Source organism: Ctenocephalides felis, unplaced genomic scaffold (assembly GCF_003426905.1).
Source record: "Ctenocephalides felis isolate EL2017-DRISC unplaced genomic scaffold, ASM342690v1 CF-g0.4_SCAFFOLD_01170, whole genome shotgun sequence".
Classification (NCBI taxonomy): Eukaryota; Metazoa; Arthropoda; class Insecta; order Siphonaptera; family Pulicidae; genus Ctenocephalides; species Ctenocephalides felis.
The window spans coordinates 31,944,647-31,967,771 of record NW_020537324.1 but is presented as its reverse complement, the minus strand read 5'-3'; the positions used below and the strand labels follow the sequence as shown (position 1 = coordinate 31,967,771).

The 23,125-nt window shown below is 30.1% G+C and overlaps 3 protein-coding genes across 6 annotated transcripts in view; 1 reads left to right on the top strand and 2 right to left on the bottom strand.

Moving 5' to 3' along the window:
• Positions 1–29: 29 nt before the first annotated feature.
• On the top strand, positions 30–3,140 carry LOC113367090. The gene is made up of 3 exons (XM_026608719.1): positions 30–45; positions 283–518; positions 2,424–3,140. The coding sequence occupies exons 1-3, from the start codon at positions 30–32 to the stop codon at positions 2,781–2,783; spliced, it is 612 nt and encodes a 203-aa protein (XP_026464504.1). The 3' UTR covers positions 2,784–3,140.
• Positions 3,141–4,854: 1,714 nt separating this feature from the next.
• On the bottom strand, positions 4,855–6,932 carry LOC113366252 (regulator of chromosome condensation). Of its 4 annotated transcripts, none has more exons than XM_026607829.1 (2): positions 6,819–6,932; positions 4,855–6,181 (listed from the first exon to the last, which is right to left on the bottom strand). In XM_026607829.1, the coding sequence occupies exon 2, from the start codon at positions 6,171–6,173 to the stop codon at positions 4,905–4,907; it is 1,269 nt and encodes a 422-aa protein (XP_026463614.1). In that variant the 5' UTR covers positions 6,174–6,181; positions 6,819–6,932; the 3' UTR covers positions 4,855–4,904. The 4 variants fall into 4 exon arrangements, with proteins under 4 accessions (XP_026463614.1, XP_026463615.1, XP_026463613.1 ...); XM_026607830.1 differs by lacking the exon at positions 6,819–6,932 and adding an exon at positions 6,432–6,503; XM_026607828.1 differs by having other exon boundaries at positions 4,856–6,181; positions 6,705–6,825.
• Positions 6,933–19,736: 12,804 nt separating this feature from the next.
• Positions 19,737–23,125, bottom strand: part of LOC113367089 — an 8,689-nt gene continuing 5,300 nt past the window's right edge. Inside the window, exons 3-5 of the mRNA XM_026608718.1 lie at positions 22,815–23,049; positions 21,628–21,890; positions 19,737–20,288 (exon numbers count right to left, since the gene is read on the bottom strand). Of these exons, the coding sequence (XP_026464503.1) occupies positions 19,737–20,288; positions 21,628–21,890; positions 22,815–23,049 (1,050 nt within the window). The remainder of the gene's footprint in view (positions 20,289–21,627; positions 21,891–22,814; positions 23,050–23,125) is intronic.

Below are 23,125 nucleotides of genomic sequence, written 5' to 3'. Positions count from 1 at the left end.
ATGGTTACCGCCAAATCAGATACTTTAAAATGATTTTAATAACATGTAAAAATGTTGTTTTCATTTCTAGTGGTTCCATACCAGACTGTGCGGCGCATACGCGCTTCGCAATTTGGTTTTTTAAAACAGATAAGCAGCGCGATCGCTTGGAAAAATATTCAAAATTTTTTAACAATGTATGGAAGTTCCAACATTTTACCTTAAGACACGATGCCATGCAACACTAGTTTCAATTCCAAATCGCACCATTATAAAAACAGTTGATTAATTACCTTTCCTTAGGTATACGTCTCTCATCGTCTCTTGCCAATCTTTACTCAACGACTCAAACCGCATCAGGTGGCTGCGGCGAATGGTCGCTGCGTTTTACTGGTGTCCCTGTTCTACTGCATGACGCTGGAATATGCAGATCCAGGTCGGAACCTCGAGTTCAGCTGATCCTGGCAGAGCGAGGAACATGCTTTACCTTGTGGCGAGATACTGTCGATCATCTTTCTGATTATAGAGATGCTGGCCAGGTAATAAATGTAGATACTAATAAAAGTAAATTCGCAAGTTCACAAGGTTGAATTCCGCACTTGCAACAACTTTATATTATTAAAATAGCCCTGTTTATCACTGTGTTTGGCAGAGTCGTAGTTTGTTCATAAATTAATAAATTAATAAATTGTTTACATGGTAGTTGTAAGTTTAAATTTTTAGTTCAACAATAATGTTTTTTGTTGTTATTATATCTATTTTTGTTTTAATTTTGTGAAGGGTGTTTTATTTAACCTTTTAGTCTCTCCCCTTTTCTGAAAAGGGTCACGTTGAGGTTCCAACGATGGAGTTTACATTTTTCACGAGAAAATCCGATTTGTCAATTTTGTTTTTTTTTCGAGTTTTTAAGTCATTCTGAATCGTTTGACGCCGAAATTGAAAAATTATTGATGCGTGTATAAGTGTGTCTGTGTTGGTGAATCAAAACCGATCCTGAATCGATCGGAAAATTTGGCCATTTGAGAGATTGGTAAAGATCTGTTGGAGCTTTTTTTCGTAAGTAATTGTTGATATTTTTTGACGTTTTTGGTGAAACTTTGTATGATATTAAGTTCAGAGCATAACTAATGTCCTAAAATATCCTACAAAGTGTATGAACGAAAAATGTTTAATTTTAAAATTCATTTTAAAAATTCATTAAAGTTTGCAAGAATAGGACGCGATTTTTAATTTTAAGTTAAAGCATCTTGTTTAAGGAAATTGCCACTTACACCTAGTTTTATTTCTTATCTGTAATGTCACTCAAAAAAAAAATTCTTATGATTTCTAGGTGTCGCAATTATGTATTTAGCAGATTTTTATTCTTTGAACATTTGACTCAAATTTACATCAAACTTTTTAAAAATTTGAGAAACCAGCAATATTGGCAATTCTAGCAATAACTTCAACGTAAAAAACTCGAGTTTTTCGAGTAAAGATCTTTACTAGCTCTAAAAGAAATACTATAATATAATTATGTACTATCAATAAAACACTTTCAACCTAGATGTAAGTGGAAGTGGATTAATTAAGGCAACTTGCATATACATAGTTTCCGATATGTGTAAATAATCGACTTAATCAATAATAATTGTGATCAGCTATTTAGACAACATTTTGATCCATTTATTTTGAAAATAAAGTTTACGCTTTTACTAAAAATCGATATATGCGATTTCAGATTGATATGCTTCAAACAAACTTATAATATTCGTAATTGAATTAAATATAGTGCACATACAATGGCTTGGTATTTGTATTTAAAAGCGATATATATTTTATATTTTGTTATAAATTTTTTAATTCATTCTACCTTTTGAAAGACTATAATATTTTAAGATATCCGTTTAGACCGCCATTGTAAGTTTCATTAAAAACGCTGTAAAAATTGCCAACATTTAATCAAGAAGTTATTGACCTTACCGATCTTTGCCAAAAACTAATCAGCCCGATTCTCAAATGATATCTTTCGAATAGTTTTGAAATTTTAAATATCGGTTCAGAATTTTTTGCAAAAAGATCAAAATTTACACTTTCCTGTTTGTTCTAAAGAAACGGTTCGGGCCGCTTTTCTTGGAAAAGTTCACCAATGCAAGTACTTATCGAGTTTTATAAAATGGCTTTTAAATTTTTCAAATCCGGTTAGCCGTTTTTGAGAAAACGTTGACGAAAAGTCAAAAATCGGTTGTCATACTCGTACATACAAACCTACTTTTATAAAATTTGGTGTGAAAATTTAATGTGTTCAAACGTAGTTTAAAAGAATGCCTTCAATCGTAGAAAGAAAAAAAAAAGAAAATACGATATTTTCGTGAAAACATAAACCTTTTCTTCGAGAAGTTAAAAAGAAATAGCTTTTATAAATCTTTACAGCAAAGCAATTTTTTATCAAATTTTTATTTTAGGCATTCCATACAATGTGTTTGGGCTCAGACCATCGCGTCCTCGTTGGCTTATCGTTCGATAGTGCTGCTGCCGCCAAAGAGACATGGGCTCGCGTTGAACGTCTTGTCTCTGATCCAGAGAACATTCGTCTTAACGCAGGAGGACGTAAGAAGAACAAGAAAAACAAGAAGAATTCCAATACCTGCGGCAGTAGGAAGCAATTGCAGCAGCTAGAGTTGCCTAGAAGGCCTGCTTCCAAAAGCCAAATATCTATACCTTGTCAATTTCAACATGTGACCAGCGTTACAGCTGCGGATAGAGACAGGTATTTCACTTTGCAGGCTATGGTGGGTCCGCCGGACGGACAAACAACTCGCTGAAGTAATAGAATTACTTATTTTAAATAATATTTAGAGTATAATCAATATGTTTAAAATGTGTGTAATCTAATTTGGAAACTGGGAGTTGCCTTATGCAAGCAGGTTTATTGGTTTCTACGATTCTAGAGGAAATTGCAGGTGGTTCACATGCTACAAATGTTGTCAAGTATATTGAAGTTTCAATTTTCGGATAAAATAATTATATTATGGGACCGGTGTCTTTTGTTGAATAAGTGCATGAATTAATAGTTACAAATTGTCGGCAGTGTCTTTGCCGTTGAATGGAGCGTTTTATACAATATAACTGATTTTAAAACCTAAGCTTTAAATGGCACAATCGTCAGAATATAACATTAGTTCCACTTTAAGCATGTGTTATCATCATAGACCTTATACACATTATTGTGTATTATATGGTCTATGATGATTATCATATATGACAAAAAAGTTGCACTTATGATAACATTGTTTTTAATTGTTATATACGATACAATTATATAATACAATCTTATAATAACATTGCTGTTTAATGTTATGTCTTAAAAGTTGTTGAAACGCTTAATTGAACAATAAAGACATTGCTTTTTGGCAATATGTGACTACCAACTCATGTGATTATTCAACAAAAATGACCGGTAACATAACGTCAACTATTTTAACCAAGAATTGTCCCCTAAGAAACTATTGGAAATGTTACCAAATTTTGAATTATCACATATAGTGTATAAGGCTGCAATAATTTGCATTGCATCACTAAGTTAAGCATTGAAATGCTTATATTAAAATTTATATATTATATGTTAAAATTTTACCAGCTGCTCCAAATTTAGTATGCAAAACTTGTTATTAGGAAATAAATATTTTCTTATTAATTACTGTTAATCGTGTATATAGTTAATATAATAATAATAGTTAATAGTATAAGTATGTATACTTGCATATTTCCTATATACAAAATGCTGATATATTCTTCTATCACATTTAATCGATTCATATCTTTATAAGGTAAGTGTTTGGACTTATAAAAATTCAAACTTTACATTCAACAAAACAAACATTCCACTTTTTTTAACTCATTCTCAGAGATTTTCAAGTTTGATACATAGTTACTGAAATGAACTAACTATCAATACTACTTTCTCTCATTAATTTGAAAGTTAAAATCCAATTAGCTATATAAAGTCTGTACATTAAGACTTGGTTAATAGCTTAACAACTTCAGAACCATGCCCTATCAGCTGTGGAATATATTATAAATTTTAAGGAATTTTAATCATCTGTTTATAAATGAAATATGTTAATTGATAAATGTTATTTTGTATGAATTTTGACTTATAGAGTTTAATGTAAAATGTGCTATTCAGCACAATGGTGTATATAATATATATATATATATATATATATGCCATAGGATATTTAAATATAGAATTTTATCTGTGATAAGCATTTATATCAATAGGGTATATACTTTATGTAATATAATAATCACTGTATCATAAAGTAAATTCTTAATTTTTTATGATATGAAATTAGTGTAATAACCAACATAAGTAACTGATAGTAGTTATGATTACGGCTTTAACAATAAGTTTATTCCATGCAATATTTTTTCAAAACATGAGCATATCGCACATGGTATCTATCAATTATTCTTCAAGATATAATTGTCTATCTAGAATTTAACAAAGAACAGAAATTGTGCTATTTTATGTGTATTCAGTGTATTGATATTCTAAAAATAAAGTTGAATAACCTAAAGTTATGAATTTTATATCACGTTCAGATATAAAATCAGCAAATATGGATATTTGCGTTAGTTTTTGTTCTTAATTCATTTTGTTATTAATTTGACCTAATATCAGTTTTTTATTCTCGAAAACATTTTACAGATCATCTTATTTTTAAATCCTAGTTGACTTTTTGTGAATATCCGACTTTAAATTATATTTCCAAAAAAATAACAATCAAACATTTATTTTTTAAAATATTGGCTACAGTACAATAAATTAACATACATACAACTTATGTAGATACAAAAATATTAAGTTAATGATTAACTAGTTACAAAACTAAAATTTGCTATATTTAAAATGCAACAGTTTATTAAATTAAATACTTATATTATTTAGCAAGAAAAATTGTGTGCTGCCCACCGCCACTAACTGCTAGGACCTTTTTGCCATTTATATGCTTTCCGGTTAGTTTAACTGGTGTTAAAGCATCTTCTTCGGATCCAGTACCAAGTTCACCATTTCCACCCATTCCCCAAGCATAAACATCTCCATTTTCTGTGACTGCAAAAGAACTCGTCAAGCCACATGATACATCAATGCACTTAATATCTTTCAAAAGTGGAATTTCTATTATATCTTTAGCATCTTCCTTCACATCTCCAACACCCAACCTACCATATTCATGGCGCCCTAGCGCATAACACTTGCCTTCACTATCAATACCTAAAGTATGGTGAGGTCCAGCAGAAATTTTACTCCAAGTTATATTTTTCGATAATGCATTAGATTTCTTGGGAAAGTATGAAATCATAGTTTTTGTTGGTAATCCTAACTGGCAATAATTATTTAATCCAAAAACAAAGATATCAGACCCGTCATTAGGCTTCGTGAATGAACTGTAAGTCCCAGCCCAAACTTGGCCAATGTTCATTTTAAGTGATAACTTGTATTCTACCTTTTTAGGAAGCAAGAACATGGAGGATCCATTGCGTGCATAATATCTATCGCAGGATCTAGAATTAATTCTTCCAAGTTGTCCTTGTTCTGCACAACCACAGGTAAAAACGCATCCCATGTTATCTAAGAGAACCAAGTGATCTGCTCCTGAAGAGACTTTTACAAAAGGATTAGGATGGTTAACCATAATTGGCTCGCTGGATTTCAAACTATCTTCTGTTAAGCCCAAGGTACCATGTGAATCCCTAAATGTGCCCCATACATATACAAGCCCATCCTCTAATAATGCACATGAGTGACTATCGCCGGCCGATATCATAACTGCTGGGGATGGTAACTTAACAATGGCTGGCAGGCTTTCCGACTTTTCAGGGGGCCCATCAGCTTCTGTAACACGACCTAAAGCTCCTTCGTCGTTGCATCCAAAGGTATAAACTTCTCCTTTATCATTCAAAACCACACTGTGCATGCCACCAGCTGCGATAGACACTATATTTTCTAAAGTGTTGACTGGGAATGGCCTTTCTCTTTCCATAATATCAGGACCTAAACCGAGTTGCCCCACGTCGCCTTGTCCACAAACTAAAACTGTGCCAGCAGTGGTAGGTCTAGAAGGCTGTGATAATGGCTGAATTGATTTTCGCTTCTTACTTTGTTCAGTATCATCTTTAGTTTGTTTGCGTTTCACTGGTTTCTTCATAATGGATACTGTGTAAATGAAATTTAACTTTATTTTAATTTTGTACTCTAAATGATTTTACTTATCAGAATATAATTCAAGTTAATGAAAAGTGAGGTTATGTATAAACGGAAAACACCTATATATCATCAAGTTGAGAAGAATTAACATACCAAAATTAAAAAGACTGCGTCAGGAACCAAGAAGATGTAACAACAATAATTTAACAATTAACAGTTTAGAAAACTTTAAAAAAACTAATATAAAAAATATAATAACCTAAAATTATAAAACGCGAGAAGATAACGACCACACACTGAACAGATGTTGATTGAACACTGAACAGGGAGACGTTTGACAGATGAAAGAACTAAAACTAACCTAGGAAAAAACCCGCGAAAATGTTATAAGAATAAGCATTTATATCCAACTTAATCGCTTAATATTAGTATAAATCTTAATTCAACGTCGAAATATTAGATTATGAGTAATTTTAATTAACTTCGACAGCAACGAATTTAAAAAAATAAAATACAGCAAAATGACAATTACCAATATTACTACAAGATGTTTGCCGGTTCACAAATTAAATGTCAATCATAATCATATATAACTTAGTGTCGATAAATACCTATTCACTTATTTAAGAACACATTATATACTTACTTTAATTTAAACTTATGTTTGATAAAAGTAAGGTGCCCGTTATGCTAGGCGTATTTTATTATTAATATGCTGGCAATTGTATAAGCCGCCATTACTATTGTACCAACTTCATGGCATTAGAGACCGACAGTTGGCAGAGGGTCAACAGTACGTGCAAGAAGTTCCTAGGGTTAATAATAAATTTCCAGTGAAGTAGTCAACTACTAATAATTGTCAATTGTCAATTCTGAAAAATACACGTTTCATATCCAAAGTACAGTTTATAGTTACAGCCAATCAATTAGGATTAAGAGTAACGTACCGGCATAACAGAAAAATAAAACATGGTAATATTTTTTATTTATTTTTTCTTGAATTTTTGTTCTAGTTACACATTGCTATTGTTAAATCATTTAACTTAAATGTTGTCATCAAAGTCTAAATATCAAATACTTTATTTCGATATTTATTTTTTCGTATCAAAACTATTTGTGCCTTGTGGTTTCAAAATAATTATAATCCCAGTAAGATCATTGTGGGTTGTGACATAGAATGGAAATATATACAGTCTACCCTCCTATAACGCGTACTTTCTAATATGAAAACCTCGCTATAAGAGTCGGCTTTAACGGCTTTAACGTACAAACTTGGCTAATCGTAAAGCGTTTTTAGAAAACCGGTTCTCACGTTGTATGAAAACGTGTTGTAACAAAATCAGAATTAGAACTAGTGGTGCATGGCATCGTGCCTTGAGGCCGTATTGTCGTATTTTTCCGAACCAAAAATTATTTTTTTTTAAATAGATTTTTGAAATTTTTAAAATTTTTGAAGAAAATGACTTTTTTGAAAAATTTGCTTTTTTTCGTATTTAGAAATATTTTGGAAATCTTGAACTGTTTTTTAAAGTAATCGCGATACGTTAGCTGCGTAGAAACGAATTATCGAAACGCATGGGTGCCGCGTCGCAGTATAACGGATAAACATTGGTACGGAACCCATAGAAATGTAAACAAAAGTTCTTATTATTGTTTTTATTCATTTTGGCGCTTTTTGCCCCGTATCTTCGGAAAGACTGAACCTGCCTTTACCAAAAACTAATTAGCACGCCTTCTTATCAATAGGAATCGAATGTTTTTTTAAATCATTCAAATTGGTGATCAGTGTTTCCGAAACCGTCGACGAAAATTTGTATCCGCACACACGCACGCACACATACACACGCATACACACATAAATCCATTTTTTCTAAGGTTTGCCAAAATGGTCAGAAACCTTTGAAACGTAAAGATATATAAAAATTTTCATTTTAGATTTTTTGCGATTACTATAACTTACCCTACGGGAAGTTAACAAGTCATATCGCTGTATCGCGTTATAACGAGACCAATAAATACAAAAGACTTGATAAATTTTAATCTTTTTTTTATTGAATTCAAGAGTTTATAGAAATTGTTCAAAAATTTCAAGCATAATTTAAAAGATTTAAGATTTGCGAAAGATCTCTGACACTACTATAACAGATGCCATACGCAGCTATTATATAAACATAATTTGAACCTAACATATGAATAACTATATATAGATTGTGTAAGATATTATAGTCCATAAACAAAATTTATTTTAAAGCCTTTTAAAACATTATTATCTTGTTACTAATAACAAATTAATCAGTTTTATTAGTGTTATTGATTTTAATATATGTATATGTAAAATTTACAGTGGTTTTAAACAGTTTTTGCACCGCGCCCCTTGCTCTAATAATAAAAAAAATTGTTGCGCCCCCACTTGATTTTTTCAACAGTTTAATTTTATAAATACTCAATTGATATTATCAGACTACAAATTAATATGCAATATTAAGCATAAAATCTAATTATTTATTGTTTATTTTTTAATATTATTTCAAAAATGTTGGGTTAGTTTCGATACTAGTATTCTGGAAACAGATGTACGCGCCCCTCTTAGAACAGCCTGGCTCCCCTGTTTATTTTCATTTTGACTATTATTTATCTTGGGTCAAAAAGATATGTTACAGCTAATTAAATAAATAAATAATGTTTTTTCCAAATACTCCCTTTTTGATTCAAGATTATTATAGTCAATAATTAAAAAGCATTTGAGAAAAAAACATTACTGATTATTCATTTAATTAGCTGTAACATATCTTTGAACAGATATAAATGATAGTCAAAATGAAAATAAACAGGGTACATATATAAGTTGAATGAGTTTCTCGATACATAAAACGTTTTTGTTTAATCATTTTGTTATAAAGAAATTGCTCGGCACGATTGCCAAATGTATGGTTTTTAAATTTTCATAATCGGTTCAGGATTTAAAAATTTAATAATTTAATTCGTCGCGCTCTAATCAACTCGAGTCCTTGTTGGGTTTTATCAAATGGCATTCATTTTGGAAATTGTTTTTTGAGAGAACACAGACGAAGGTTGAAAAATTGAGTCATATTGTTCCAAATTTGCGCTAGAAGAAATTGAGAATAAACCCAAAATTAACAAGTCGATTTTTTTTGGCAAAAACATTTTGAAAAGCGAATTTTTCTTTGGAAAATTAATAATAACGTTTTCTAATCATGTATTTTTCAGAAACATATGCTTCCACTTCAAATGATCATTGCATTTTAAGTAACCCATTCTACATAATTTTATAAATTGAATTCTTATTTTCTCACTATAACTGTCGTATCACCGTAATACTGAAATTAATGCCCATGATTTGAGAAGATAATTAATTGAATGCTGATTAAATATACATTTGTAGCAATACTTCTACAACTTATTTTCACTTATTTAATTTGAGTTCTGCTTGATATCAAGCTGGCCAAAGAGTATCGAAAGCGAAACCAGTGATCGCTAGACCAGTTTCCTACTTAGTGATGTACATGCTCTACCAATAATGTATAATTAGATTATAATTCATCATTTAGGTTATAACTTTTCAAACTTCGGTATTTTTTTACTACTGCTAACTGCTGCTGACTTCTAGTTATATCACTGAGCAAAAAACGAATGTCACTTTTCCCACTGATTAGATTGTTTTTACATGACTTCATTTAGAAATATTACTAAATTAAGGGGCACAACTAGTGTAACCGCCGAAAAAAAGGTGATTTTTGGGAATTTATATTAAAAAAAACTACTTTATCAATCATTTTAAAATTTTAGAAATATATTTATACATGTTTTAAGAATACATAGTAAAATTTTTGAAAAAAAAATTTAAATATTTTTTAAGTTATCGTCGATCTCCAACGGCACGACAAAAAAAAGGCCCTTAACTGCTGCAGTGATTCCGGCCTTCTACGTGGATGAAATAAAAAAAAAAATATTTGCGTTAAACTAGATAATATTGTCTGTAAAATGAACTACGATAAAAAAAATAAATCAAAAATTGACAAAATGGCGGCGTTTTAAAAAAAAAAGTCGAATTTTACCCAAAATTTTGGTCGTTTTTCGACTGCAAAATTTCAAATTTTGATTCGATCGAAAAATCGATAGTTCATTTTACAGAGAACTATACAGAATATGTAAAAAAAATGATAGTGATCGAATTATTCGTTTTTGAGTAATCACTGCAGCAAATTCGGAAAATGCTGTTTCGAGAAAAACGCGTTTCGAGATAAAATTATCGTTGTACTATATACTATATGTAGACTTTTTAAATGGCTGTAACTCAAAAACTATTTGAGATATCGATTTGAAATTTGAATATGTTATTTTTAAAGGTGTAATCTACCGAAATATGAAAACCGAAACAAAAATCGTTTTTTTTCAAAATCTCACACTAGTTGTGCCCCTTAAAAGCATGATAAATTCGGCATCGATTATAATAATGTATATAGACGTAATCCTACCTATAACGAATAACTAGATAACTAATCATTTGGGTTATAACTTTTCAAAATTCGGGTATTTTCTCCCACTGCCAACTGCTGCTTACTTCTATCACTGAGCAAAAAACGAATGTCACTATTCCTACTGCACTAGATTGATTTTACATGGCTTCATTTAGCAATATTACTAAAATAAACGTATGATAAATTCGGCATCGATTATATTAATGTATATAGCCGTCAGTTTTAATTCACTTTAACCGGCTCATTATCCTGACTTTTGATGGTGTCCGTCACTCGGCAACTCGTGTGCATCTCCGAATGCGTTGTCATAAAATCAGGTCCATTAATAATAACAGCGCGAAGATCATACAAATAGCCTATTTGACCTCAAACCTCAATGAATCCGCCGGTGTCGGTTAAAATCCGATGAACGGATGGTGAAAGTGGTTTCAATTTCCCACAACGGCCCGATGATACGTCTCGATATTATTTTGTTTGATATGATGAAACATTATCCGAACTTGCGTTGATAGTTTGTTGCACGGATCGGCCGACGGCTTGGTCAGGGCCGAAGGGAATCTTCATTGCATTCTTCTTGGGATGCCATTACAAACCTCGTTAAGAAGATTGTATTTCAAAATTCTTTCGTTACTGCATAAGTACATTTAATTCAAATTGCATCTAGAATCTTTAAATTAGGCATGGTTTTACTCTCGAGGTATTTTCTATATTTATGAGTACGATAAAAGTTAGAATCTACTCATAAGCTAGTCACCGGGTACCCGAATTCAAACTTTAACTTAGATTTCAAAATTGTTTTGAATTGTTTTTTTTAATGTTATCAATACCAATTATTAGATCATAATTGTTAACTTCTTGAAGAAGTTCAGGTTATCGTAAAAAAATCCGATTCGCTAATTTCATGTATTCTTGGCGTTTCAAGCCATTCAGAATCGAATGAGACCAAATTTCGGAAAAGTATAAGTGTGTGTGTATGTAAGCCGATGTTTAATTTTTTGTCGACTGTAAGCCTAAAAAACGTCTCAAAACCTACATACGGTAGGGTGTAGGTTTTGAGACAATTTTAGGTGTCAATATACAAGTATTTACAGACTTACACCTCTGTATCTCGAATTTCGAGGTGAACTTACTATAATGACTGGGCTATACTAAAATTTTACGGCCCTACGACAAGTAGTTTAAATTTAAAAATTCATCAAAGTTTGAAAAATATTGTAGTCAAAATTTGTGTAAAAAGTTGCTTTGGCGATGTCATAAACATAGTCAATTCATTAAAATTTGGAATAATAAGCTACAATTTTAGGTCATAAAAGCACGTGTCTATTCAATCTAGTTAATATAATTACAGATAATTTGAATATGTTAGAGAGATCTCAATTGGAAATTATATTTCTTAGATTTAATTGAAAGTGAAAACTTTATTTTCGAAATAAACTGTTAAAAATAGTATCTAAATATCAATTTTAGTTGATTATGTCAATTATTAATTAATTAAATCAATTATCGAACATTTCGAGAAGTACGTGCAACTTGCTTTAAGGCAAAATTTTACTTTCAATTAGTTTTTAACTTCCTGTAGGGCAAGTTATAGTAATCGCACAAAAATCGAAAATGAACATTTTTATATATATTTACGTTTCGACGGTTTCTGAATATTTTGGTATACCTTAGAAAAAATTGATGTATGTGTGTGTGCGTGTGTATGTGTGTGCGTGTGTGTGTGTGTGCGAATACAAATTTTCGTTGACGATTTCGGGAACGCCGATCAACCGATTTGAATAATTCAAAAAACATTCGATTTGTACTGATAAGGAGACGTGCTGATTAGTTTTTGGCGAAGGCAGGTCTAGCCGTTCCGAAGATACGGGGCAAAAAGTGTCAAAAATGGTAACTCAGTTTTTAAGAGAACAGAGCGTCCGACTTTAATAATTTAAAATTTTACTTGTATTGACAAGATGAAGAATTGATAAAATTTTCATGAAGGGAGGTCTAGCGGTTTTAGAGATCTAATAAAAAAAGTTAAAAAAAATGCCATTTGACGGTAAAGAATGATCATTAGACATATTCATATCAAATTATCAGATACTTTATAGAGATTTTAACAATAAGTATAAATTTTGTTTACACATCTATGGGTTCCGTACAAATGTTTATCCGTTAGACGGCGACGCGGCGCTTACTCGCTTCGAGATTTCGTCCCTATGCAGTTAAAGTAGTACGATTGCTTTGAAAAAAAGAATTTCTAAAATATGCCAAAATAAAGAAAAATTTTTCTTTTCAATATTTTTTTTTTAAAAAAAAGTAATTTTTTGTCAAATTTATGGTTTCTCAAAAATCTAATTTTTTCGAAGTAAAATTTTTTCAAAAATGTTAATCGTTTTTAAAAAAATAATAATTTTTGGTACGGGAAGTTCCAGCAATTTGCCTTAAGGCATGATACCATGCGCCCCAGTTTTTTACATTTTTGAACACCAATCAGAACTTGATAATTCTTCTTTTTAACCACATGGCTTATGGTTGACCTATCTCTTTGATTTACTTTTAGTATTAGAATTTTTCTAACACTGATAATTTTTAATTTGATGCAGCTACATGAATTCTATTTGATATATTTTTATTATTACAATTTCTCTAATACTGATTATTTTTTGATATAGAAATGTTGGATGGGAGCTACTTGCACTTGGAAACATAATATTCAAGTTAAAAACGATAATGCTACTGCTACTGCTACTGATAATGCTACTGCTTGATATCGAATCTGAAACCTTTGTTCGAAAGGCCACAGTTTTTACAACTGTGGCACGGGGAAGCCATCAACTGATAAGAATAAAGAAAATCTGTTCGTATGAAGAAAATACCTAATTTTTCTATTAAAGATAACAAAAAACGATGCAGAAAACGAGCTGCAACAAGTTAAAAAGGTGAGGTGCTAAATTTTTCGTTTTCAAATGTTTGTAAGTTTGTAACTCTGATACATTAGATTTTTATGTATCAAAAAAAATGGCCTTTAAAATAATTTTTGAAGCTGTTGTTGAGATAATTATTTAAATTGAGGGACCAAAGTTATTATTTTAATTGTTATTGTATTGTATTATAATAATATTAAACCTATGCCTGATGCGGCCCTGTATACAAAGCCCCCTAACGCCTTGGGCAACTAAAAAGACTCACTGAGGCACCCGCAGAACAAAAAAGGCTAACAATGATTTGCGTTATTATTGCTCGTTATTGATGCGCCGTTTACGATATGATTTTATTTCTGAAGTGCTTTATATGTGATGGATCGTTAAAATACTTTGGCGCGATATTTTCTCACGAAATCGAAAATGAGAAACATCGATCGTATGTAATAAAAAAAAAACATTGGAATTACTTTTTTGCGAATAATCGCGAAAATTACCTGATTTTATCAAAACCTTATGATCTTTATAAAATTCACTTGAACAACTTATAATATTACTACTATATAATATTTTAAAATTATATTAATTCGTCGTTTACAAATAATATTAATTTATTGAATTATAAAGCTAAGTCAGATGATCACACAATTTTCATCCTTTTTAATATCCCGAAATTTGTTTTTCCCAGAAAATCCGGCTTGCTTATCTTACGTTTTCCAGACGTTTCAGGTCATTCTGAATTTTGTGACACCGAAATTGGAAAATGCATGTGTGTGTATGCGTGTATATAAGTGTTGCATACACTATGAATGGTTTTTGAACTTGAGACCACATACTATCATATTATTCAAACCAGTTTTAAGGTGAATACCTCATTGCTGAGTTTATAGAATATAATTTTAGACAATGAATGGATAACATGAGAGTAACATGTTATTTTCGGATTTGATGACAATTTATTATGTTTTACCATTTATGTAAGTGTTACATGATTAAACTAAACTAAACTAGTTGAACTAGTGTATGGCATCGTGCCTTAAGCCAGTTTGCTGGAACTTTACCGTGGTTTCTTTAACATTCCTGATGCAATTGATTGTTTTTTTGAAAATTTCGAACAATTTTCAAGAAGCACATAAGCGCCTCGTCGTAGATCCTAAGAGTTAAACATTATGAATATTTTCTGGAATCCATAGAAATGTAAACATTTTTTTACATATTGTTAAAATTGATATAAATATCTGATAATTTTATGTGCATATGTCTAATGTCTAATTAACTTCTCGTAGGATAGTTATAGTAATGGGCCGATAATCGAAAATATTTTTTTCACGTTTTGAAAGTTTCTGAACATTTTGACATGCCTCAGAAAAAATGAATGTGGTTGTGTGTGTGTTTTTTGTATGCCTGTATTTTTTTGTCCACGTTTTCGGGCGCACGGATCAACCGATTTGAATGGTTCACATACATTACGGAGATACAGTGCAAAGAGTGCAGAAAATACAAATCGAGTTTTTGAGAGAATGCAGTATCTGATTTGAATGATCTAAAAATATTCAATTTGTAATGATTGGAAAATCGTGGACGAATATTTGTATCCTTTTTGGATACAAATTATATAATAACAGTTATATAATTTTTAGAAATATGAGATAGTTAATTCTAACTCTTCTTCATTAAGTTTTGTTTACTTTTCATGTAAACTTATATAAACGCCATCGTCCAACTTATATGCTCTTATATTTTGTCTATAAAATACGAACAATCAAAGTTTTAGTGTTTATGATAATACACTTGAAAACATTTATTGTTCTTTGAATATTTACGGTACGGGAAGTTCCACCAATTTGCCTTAAGGCAAGATGCCATACACCTACTAGTTTCATTTTCTGGTCAATTAGATAATTCTGTTTCAAAAATAAACAGTATTCAAAAAAGTGCAATATAAACTGTTTTGGTCTGAATTATTAAAAACATCAAATTCGTATATTAAGAAACTTTATTGAAATAAATACAATACTGAAATCACTTATATAATTAATGTTTTATAAATTAATAAATTATTAAATAACTAAATTTGTATAAATAAATACCATTACATATATAAAGCTAAAATAATTATTAAAAGTATATAAATATCTTAATCTAAATTTTTATTACATAGTTAAATATTTATATTTAAATTTTTGGTTAAGTACAGATTTTTATTGAACATAATTTCTGTGTATATAATATAATATAATCCATAAACTATATTCTAATATATCTGTTGTATAAACATTTGTCATGTTGAAGAACTATTAAAATCGCCAAATTACGACAAATTTAGCAATAACCCTGGTTTTATTCAGATTAGAAAGATATATCTATTATATATAATATCATTAAATATCAGAAATGTATGAATTTACAGAATTTTGTAAAAGCAGTTGACAAAATCTATCTTGATTGCAAAAAAAATTCGTTACTGTTCTCGTTAATAATTTAGAATCGATAAAAAATTTGCTTAAAAAAAATTTGCAATGCAGATTTACAAAAATAACAATAAACTTGTTACTTTTTCTTTTTATTTATTTTTCAATTTTACAAACTTACAGTTTGTAAATCTTAAAATTAGTGTTAAAACAGAAAATTCATTAATTTATTTTAATTAACTTTCTGTTTTAACACTAAGATTAACAAATTGTAAGTACTTTTAATTCTTTATATTTGTTCCAATTCAATTGTTACAGTTTTTAAATTTTATTTTTAGTTTCCACCGAATGAGGGGTCGAAACGTACGGATGCAAAATAAATTAAAAGAAATTTGTTTTTTTTATTGATGCTGTACCCGATAATTAGACATCGTTAATACATATGTCAATATAAATATTGCAATTTTGTATTTATGAAACAAAAATTTGTATTTTGTTACTTTGAAAAATATCATTTTTATAAATTTCTGCTGTATATCGTTAGTATCGTTTTAAGAAGATGACATTTTTTGTTATAACAATTTACATTCAAAAATATATTTTGTGAGATAAATTTTGGAAAACATTATAAAAATTAGGCTGAGGTTTTTAATATAAAATTCTTCACTGACTCAACTATTTACATGGTTTTAAGTTCTCATCGTGATAGATGTCGTGCACCCATATAATTCTATTCGAATTTGACACATTTTGTAGATATATGTAGAAGCAAAAGCAATAAAATACTCAATAATATATGCCATCTAACAGTACCGAACATCAAAGCATATAACTTTCGGTTACTTTTATCACAAAACTGAAATAATTTATTCATTTTATACATCAATTTTTAATTTTATGGTAGTTCTCATTTTAACATGAATAATTCGCTTTTGAAATGAAAGTTATTCCGATAAGTGACAGTTGAAGTGAATTTATGATGAGCAGAAGTTACATTTGAATCTAGTATGCTATAAAATTATGAAAAGGTAATTTAGAAAATAGTGTTTGTACCTTCTCAAAAAAATATTGTTGGATATTGGTAGTATTGATAAGAAATTATTTGATTTTGGCAATTATTTCATGCACGATACTAAAATTTTTATAAATCATGCATAGATGGATTATCAACTCAGGAATTTCACGATTGATTCGGGTTTTACGATTACATTTGCTGATCTATTTATAGTGCAATGTGAACATTTTTTAATTTAGCTTTTTTTAGCAAGAAATTTTTATGTAATTTTTCATTGCTAAATAAATATAAAATTGTATACAAAGCAAATTAAAAGTAGATATCTTCATCACTTCACATGATGAATGAAACGATTATTAATCATGTGAATAAGAACACACTGCACTTATTGTTATCAAGGTTTATGTTACTATATTTTTGTAACAACGTTTGTGACAAAAGTTCATTATGGTTGCTCCTAAAACGTTATTAATTACCTCTTACGGGGAGTCTATTAATCACGTTTTAAGGATTTTTTAAGGATTTTTGAAACCCCCCTCCCTCTTGGTGATATTCAAAATTGCCCCCCCCTCCCCCACCATACATCACGTGTATTTTTAGCTACGAGTAAAAGTTGTAATTTTTTTTTTGAAGATTTTTTTTAAATATTCAAGTAAACAGTAAATACAAATGATACCTTACTATACCCTTACCTCCCCGACGTGATATTTCGTGTTTTTTGTCAAACACCCCCTCCCCCTAAAAACCCCTTACCAGTCGGCACTAATTCAAAAAACGATCTACTAGTAATTCGGAGCCACATTCTGACGAAAACGTACCTGCTGTAAAAACGTACTTCGATAATACTGAGTAAAATATGCAATTTGTTTGATATGAATTTGTGGATATTAAATTTTCAATATTTATTAAAAAAATTAATTTTGAATTGAAAAAATTTTTTCAATTATTTTTACGTTTTGACGATATAGAACGGTGCTTTCTTTAGGAACTGTTAAGAACAAATTTTTTTTATACTTTTTATACATCATAAAAAGTGTATAAAAACGGTTTGTTTTCATTGTTACTAAAGAAGACAACAGTCCCATATAGTCGAAACAAAGACACAATAATAAATGAAAAGTTTAATAATTTTTTTGAAAATAAAATTAAATAGCTTGTCGTGGTATATTATAGTTTATCAGCTCTATGATGTGTTGTTTATGACATTTTAATTATAAATTCTATTAAAGTATGGCAAAAGTTTTGGAACTAATCTTGAAATTTTTCACTTGCAAAAAGTAGGTGTGTACAAATATTCCTGTTTACAAATTTTTTTTTGCAGTGCTATCGAATAATGCATTGTGTGTTTTAATGTTCTGTAATGGGAATCCTATACTGTTTCAGTCTGTTTCATATAAAATTCTTCTAAACGAAAATGAGAATATAATTTTACAATGCTCTTACCTCGCCTGTCGAGTTTTTTTCCTGCTAGCAATAAATCCAATCAATGGAATGTGCGTTCACATCTACTTTATGCTTTAATCAATTTATTTGGATCAAAACCAATCATACCATTCTACTTTTACATGTGTTTTGTGGACGGCATCTTATTCACGTGTGCAGATTTTATTAATTTCGTATATGCGGATGCAAAAAATATGCAAAACCGCTCCGTCAAATATTGACCAAATTATGAAAGGCCCCGCAGTGTAATTTTTCTCTGCAAAAATGTTTATTCTCATCCGCGCCTTTCTACTAAAACGCAGACATCAAACGCACTTTCTAGTCTCGATAAAAAATTATGCGAACGGCATTTTCTGCTAACAGATGACAAATTAGCGAAATATAATTAGCGATTTCGACATAAATTATCGATCACGTTGCACGTGTATCGTGCTCAGATGATTAGCTTAAAATATAAATTAACTTAGATCTTAACTATTAACTTAGGATTAATTTGTAAAACTCCGTTAAGGTTATCAACTTTGAAAAATTAGTTTGCATGCAGGATGAGAACTGAAATCTTGAACTTTTACTCTTGGACAATGCATTTATTTTACAAATTGTGCTCGATTTGACTGCTTTTGCGCTGAGGTCATTACTCTTGAACCATGCCAATGAAAGCAATTAGAAATGTGCAAACAAATAGGTTTTTGTTCAAGAAATGAACAAAATAATAAAATCCAAAGATATAGCCATAAGTTTGACGGAAATAATTCTTACTATTAATATAATAAACTAATAGTTTGATAAAATACAATCTGAAATATTGACTTCAAAGCAACATTAGTAATATAAATCAAAGAAACAAAACCAATATGAGTACATTCAGCAGTGTTTTGTATATAAGTTTGTATACTTATATTTGATGACATCTTTCATTTGATAATTAACTTTGATAATAAAATATAAAAAAATATTCTTATATTTTTTAATATACAAAATTTTAAAAGTATATTATTAACCCGTTTTGGTTTCTCTATATACTATACTATATTCTATTTTCTTCAATTTATTTTAATCAGAATAATTCGGTTGAAATGATTGCACGTTCAATCCACATTTGGATGATATATTGGTTTTGCTGATAAATACTTTTTTTATATTGTCATTTAAAACGTTTTGTTTATAACAAATGCATCGCCACAATATTTTAATTGTGTATTCACACATAAAAAGTTCCTCTTTGAACACCCAGGTTTTGTTAGCAGTCCAAAAAAATTGTTAATAAAATATGAAGTCTAATAACTAATATTATGATTTAGAAGTTATTTGTGCATTATTATTTTCTACCTTAATTTGAGCAATCCTTTTCTCTCGTCGATTTATGATATCATCACTTAAGGCTTGTGATTTTGAATCCACTAAACCTTGAAGCGATACCAACATAGATTCTCTTTTTTTGGCCAGTGTTTCCGAAGTATCAACTTCTTCCTTGTCTTCATTACCGAAGTGCAAGTGCTGTACTGTTTGTACATCCTCCACATTCTTAATTTCATCTTGATCCAAAAAGCGATATTTGTTTTCAGATTTTTTAGCATCTTTATTTGCCTCGTTAAATAAAAATCCTAAACCGAAATCCATATTTTCGAACATGTTTCCGAAAAAGGAGTTTTTTTCTTGTACTTCTTCCTCTCTGGGTTGAATTTGTACACCATCGGTTTTTGTTTCAGACTTGTGTTTATCATGCAAATGTTTTGTTTTTGTCAATTCCTGATCCTGAACGCCTGGTTGTTTTGGATGAAGATGCCTGATGTTTTCGGCAATCAGAGAGTTGTCGTTTTGGATGAGTCCGTAAGTTTTTACCTAAAATGATTGTGATATATACTTTTCGTTTTTTGATTAACTTATTAAGTAGCAATGCAGCAGAAATAATTTTATCATTATTTTTCTAAAAGCTTGTTTGCTTTAGAATAGCAATTAGAATTATGATAATGTTTAAGTTATGACGATGATTGTTATCTTTGATGATTATTTTTAACTTCCTGGAGTAGAAGTTTACGTTTTCATAAAAAAAATCGATTCGCTAATTTTATGTTTTCTCGACGTGTCAAGCCATTCTGAATCGAATGAGACCAAATTTGGAAAAAGTATGTGTGTGTGTATGTGAACAGATTTTTGCCGTAAATCGACGTTTTCTCAAAAAAACGGCTGGACCGATTTTAAAAATTTAAAAGCCAATCAAATGTATCTCGATGAGGACTATCAATTTTGCGCGACGATCAGCCAAGCCGTTTCCATGTAAATCGAGGAAAAGTGAAAAATTTTTCGTCCACGTTTTAGCCCGCAATTCTGAATCGATTTTGAAAATTTAAAAACCGATCGAAAGATATTGGACGGAAATCGACCTGATTAGTTTTTGTAAAGATCGGCCGGGCCGTTTTCTTGTAATGAAGTGTTAAAAAAAAATTCCGACGTTTTTTATGATTTCTTTGACGATAGATACTATAGTTTGCTCAAAAGCGCCTGAACCGATTTTAGAAATTTAAAAGCGATTTAATGTATTTTAATGAATACTATCGTTTGTCAGTTTTGTGCGATGATCTGCCAACCCGTTTCTTTGTAATTTTGAAAAAAGTGTTAAACTTTTTGTCGATATTTAAACTCATACTACCGAATCGAATTAAAAAAATCAAAAACTGTTCGAAAGATATTAATTGGGAATGATACTTATTAGTTTTAGGTCAAAATTTATCGCCATTTTCTTGTAATTAACTGTTGAAAAAAAAATTAAGCCGATTTTAATGGAACTTTTTTAGCGATATATATCACGGTCTTATAGAACTTACTGAAATATTACGGCTTTAAGACAAGTAGTTTAATTTTAAAAGTTCATCAAAGTTTGAAAAAATGAGTAGTTTTTTTTGATGTTTGTTAAAATTCAAATCAGACGATTTACTTGGTATAACGATAGAGTATTTGGTCTTGATGAACATATTATACCATTAAAGTCCTACGGAAACTGGTTAAAAGGCATTACAGGCAATGATTTGCCTTTTCAAATTGTGTTGATGTTAGTGTACAGGTACACAATAAAAAATAAAAAAGTGTAGTTGGCTAAATACTATATCAGGCTAATAAAGAAATTATTATATTTAACATATTTTTCTGAAATATTATAATTTCAAACTACTATTAGCATTACCTTAGAATGTCCTTGAATTATAAGGTTCATAAGTGGCCTGAAAGTAGTCGTTGTCGTAGGACGCCTGGTAGTGGTGTAGATAGGTGCAGGGCTGGTTCTGATATAATTTTGTGTTATCATGGGCACTGGAGATGGCACTGTACTATGTTCTACTAAAATTTGCTCTTCAGTAGTTGTAGTTGTAGGCCTAGGTCTAGTAAACCATGTCGTAGCATAAGAAGCTGTTGTTTGTTGCGATATAAATGGTGATTTGTCCGATACATCTAGAAATTGAGCAATATAAATATAAAATAATTAAATCGTGCTTTAATGAAATAATCACTTTTTTACCTAAATGTGGTGAAAATAAGATATGCCGAAATGTGATCTTATTTTAAAGTCTTATCTTTTAGGCAGTATTGCTCTTGAATAAATACACATTAATAAAAGGAAAGTGAATTATAGAAGACAGATTTCACTGACACGTACTCTATTATACAGGGTATCTTTTTCAATATTTTTGCTCGAGATTGAACCATTTAACTCTGAACAATTTATTTCAATATGGGTGTATTTATGTTACGTTGTTATGAATTTTATTAAAACTGTTCTTCGCTTAACTCAGGTTGTTGGGTTATAATTTAACCCTTGTAGCTGTGGACTATATTAAACATTGATTTGTTTTGTATTTGTATGTATTTTTTGCAGTTCTTATTATAATCATTGATTTGTTACTAAGTTGTAATGAAAGAAGATATATATATATATATATATAATATATATATCTTTTTCTATTATCATTATATTATCTATTATTTATCACACATTTTAAAAGTTGTCAATTAGTCCTATTAAACGCTCCGATACCACCTCTACCAGGGGTAGCAACCATTCCGTGTAAAAACTCAATGCCATGAAGATTGTCACCTTCATGGCCAATGATAAAACGAAAATACGTCCGAACAATGGGTTTTTTCGTGGATTAGTGGTTAGATGTAAAGTAGTAGCGACATCGGTTTTTACCAAAAATATTTTATTACTTGCCACTACTTTTTGACATTAGACTGCCCGAAACGGGTATTGAACCTGAAACCTCTTGGTTTTTGTCCAAATTACCGTACGAAATGTAGTATATCAAAATATGATTTATCATGATATGAATTCATTCATTATTAACATGACATTTATTATCAGTCAATATTCCTAACCTGTATTTAAAGTAGTTTCAAAAGTCTTGTCTGTCGTTTGCATTTCTACATCTTTGAAAGTGGTAGTAACTTCGGCTTCTTTCTGCAGCAAAGTTTTCAATGCATTTAGGTTGTTCGGTATCAAAGTTGATTGTGGTTGGAGCATCGATTCCTCCGCAATAGAATCTGTCACATATGTTTCAGAGGTTGTCAATGGTGTTGATGAGTCCACCAGAATTTCTTTAGAAGGTACAACCTAGAGAAAAATTTATTTGATTAATAAATTATAGCTTTTACTTTGATAAATTATATTTTATTTATTTATTGCAAAA

What these genes read in the sequence shown, in the direction of transcription:
- LOC113367090 (XM_026608719.1), top strand. An exon ending in ATTATAGAGATGCTGGCCAG is followed by an intron (nt 519 to 2,423) that starts GTAATAAATGTA and finishes TTTTTATTTTAG; the next exon opens with GCATTCCATACAATGTGTTT.
- LOC113366252 (XM_026607829.1), bottom strand. Translation starts at nt 6,173, where the DNA reads ATGAAGAAACCAGTGAAACGCAAACAAACTAAAGATGATACTGAACAA.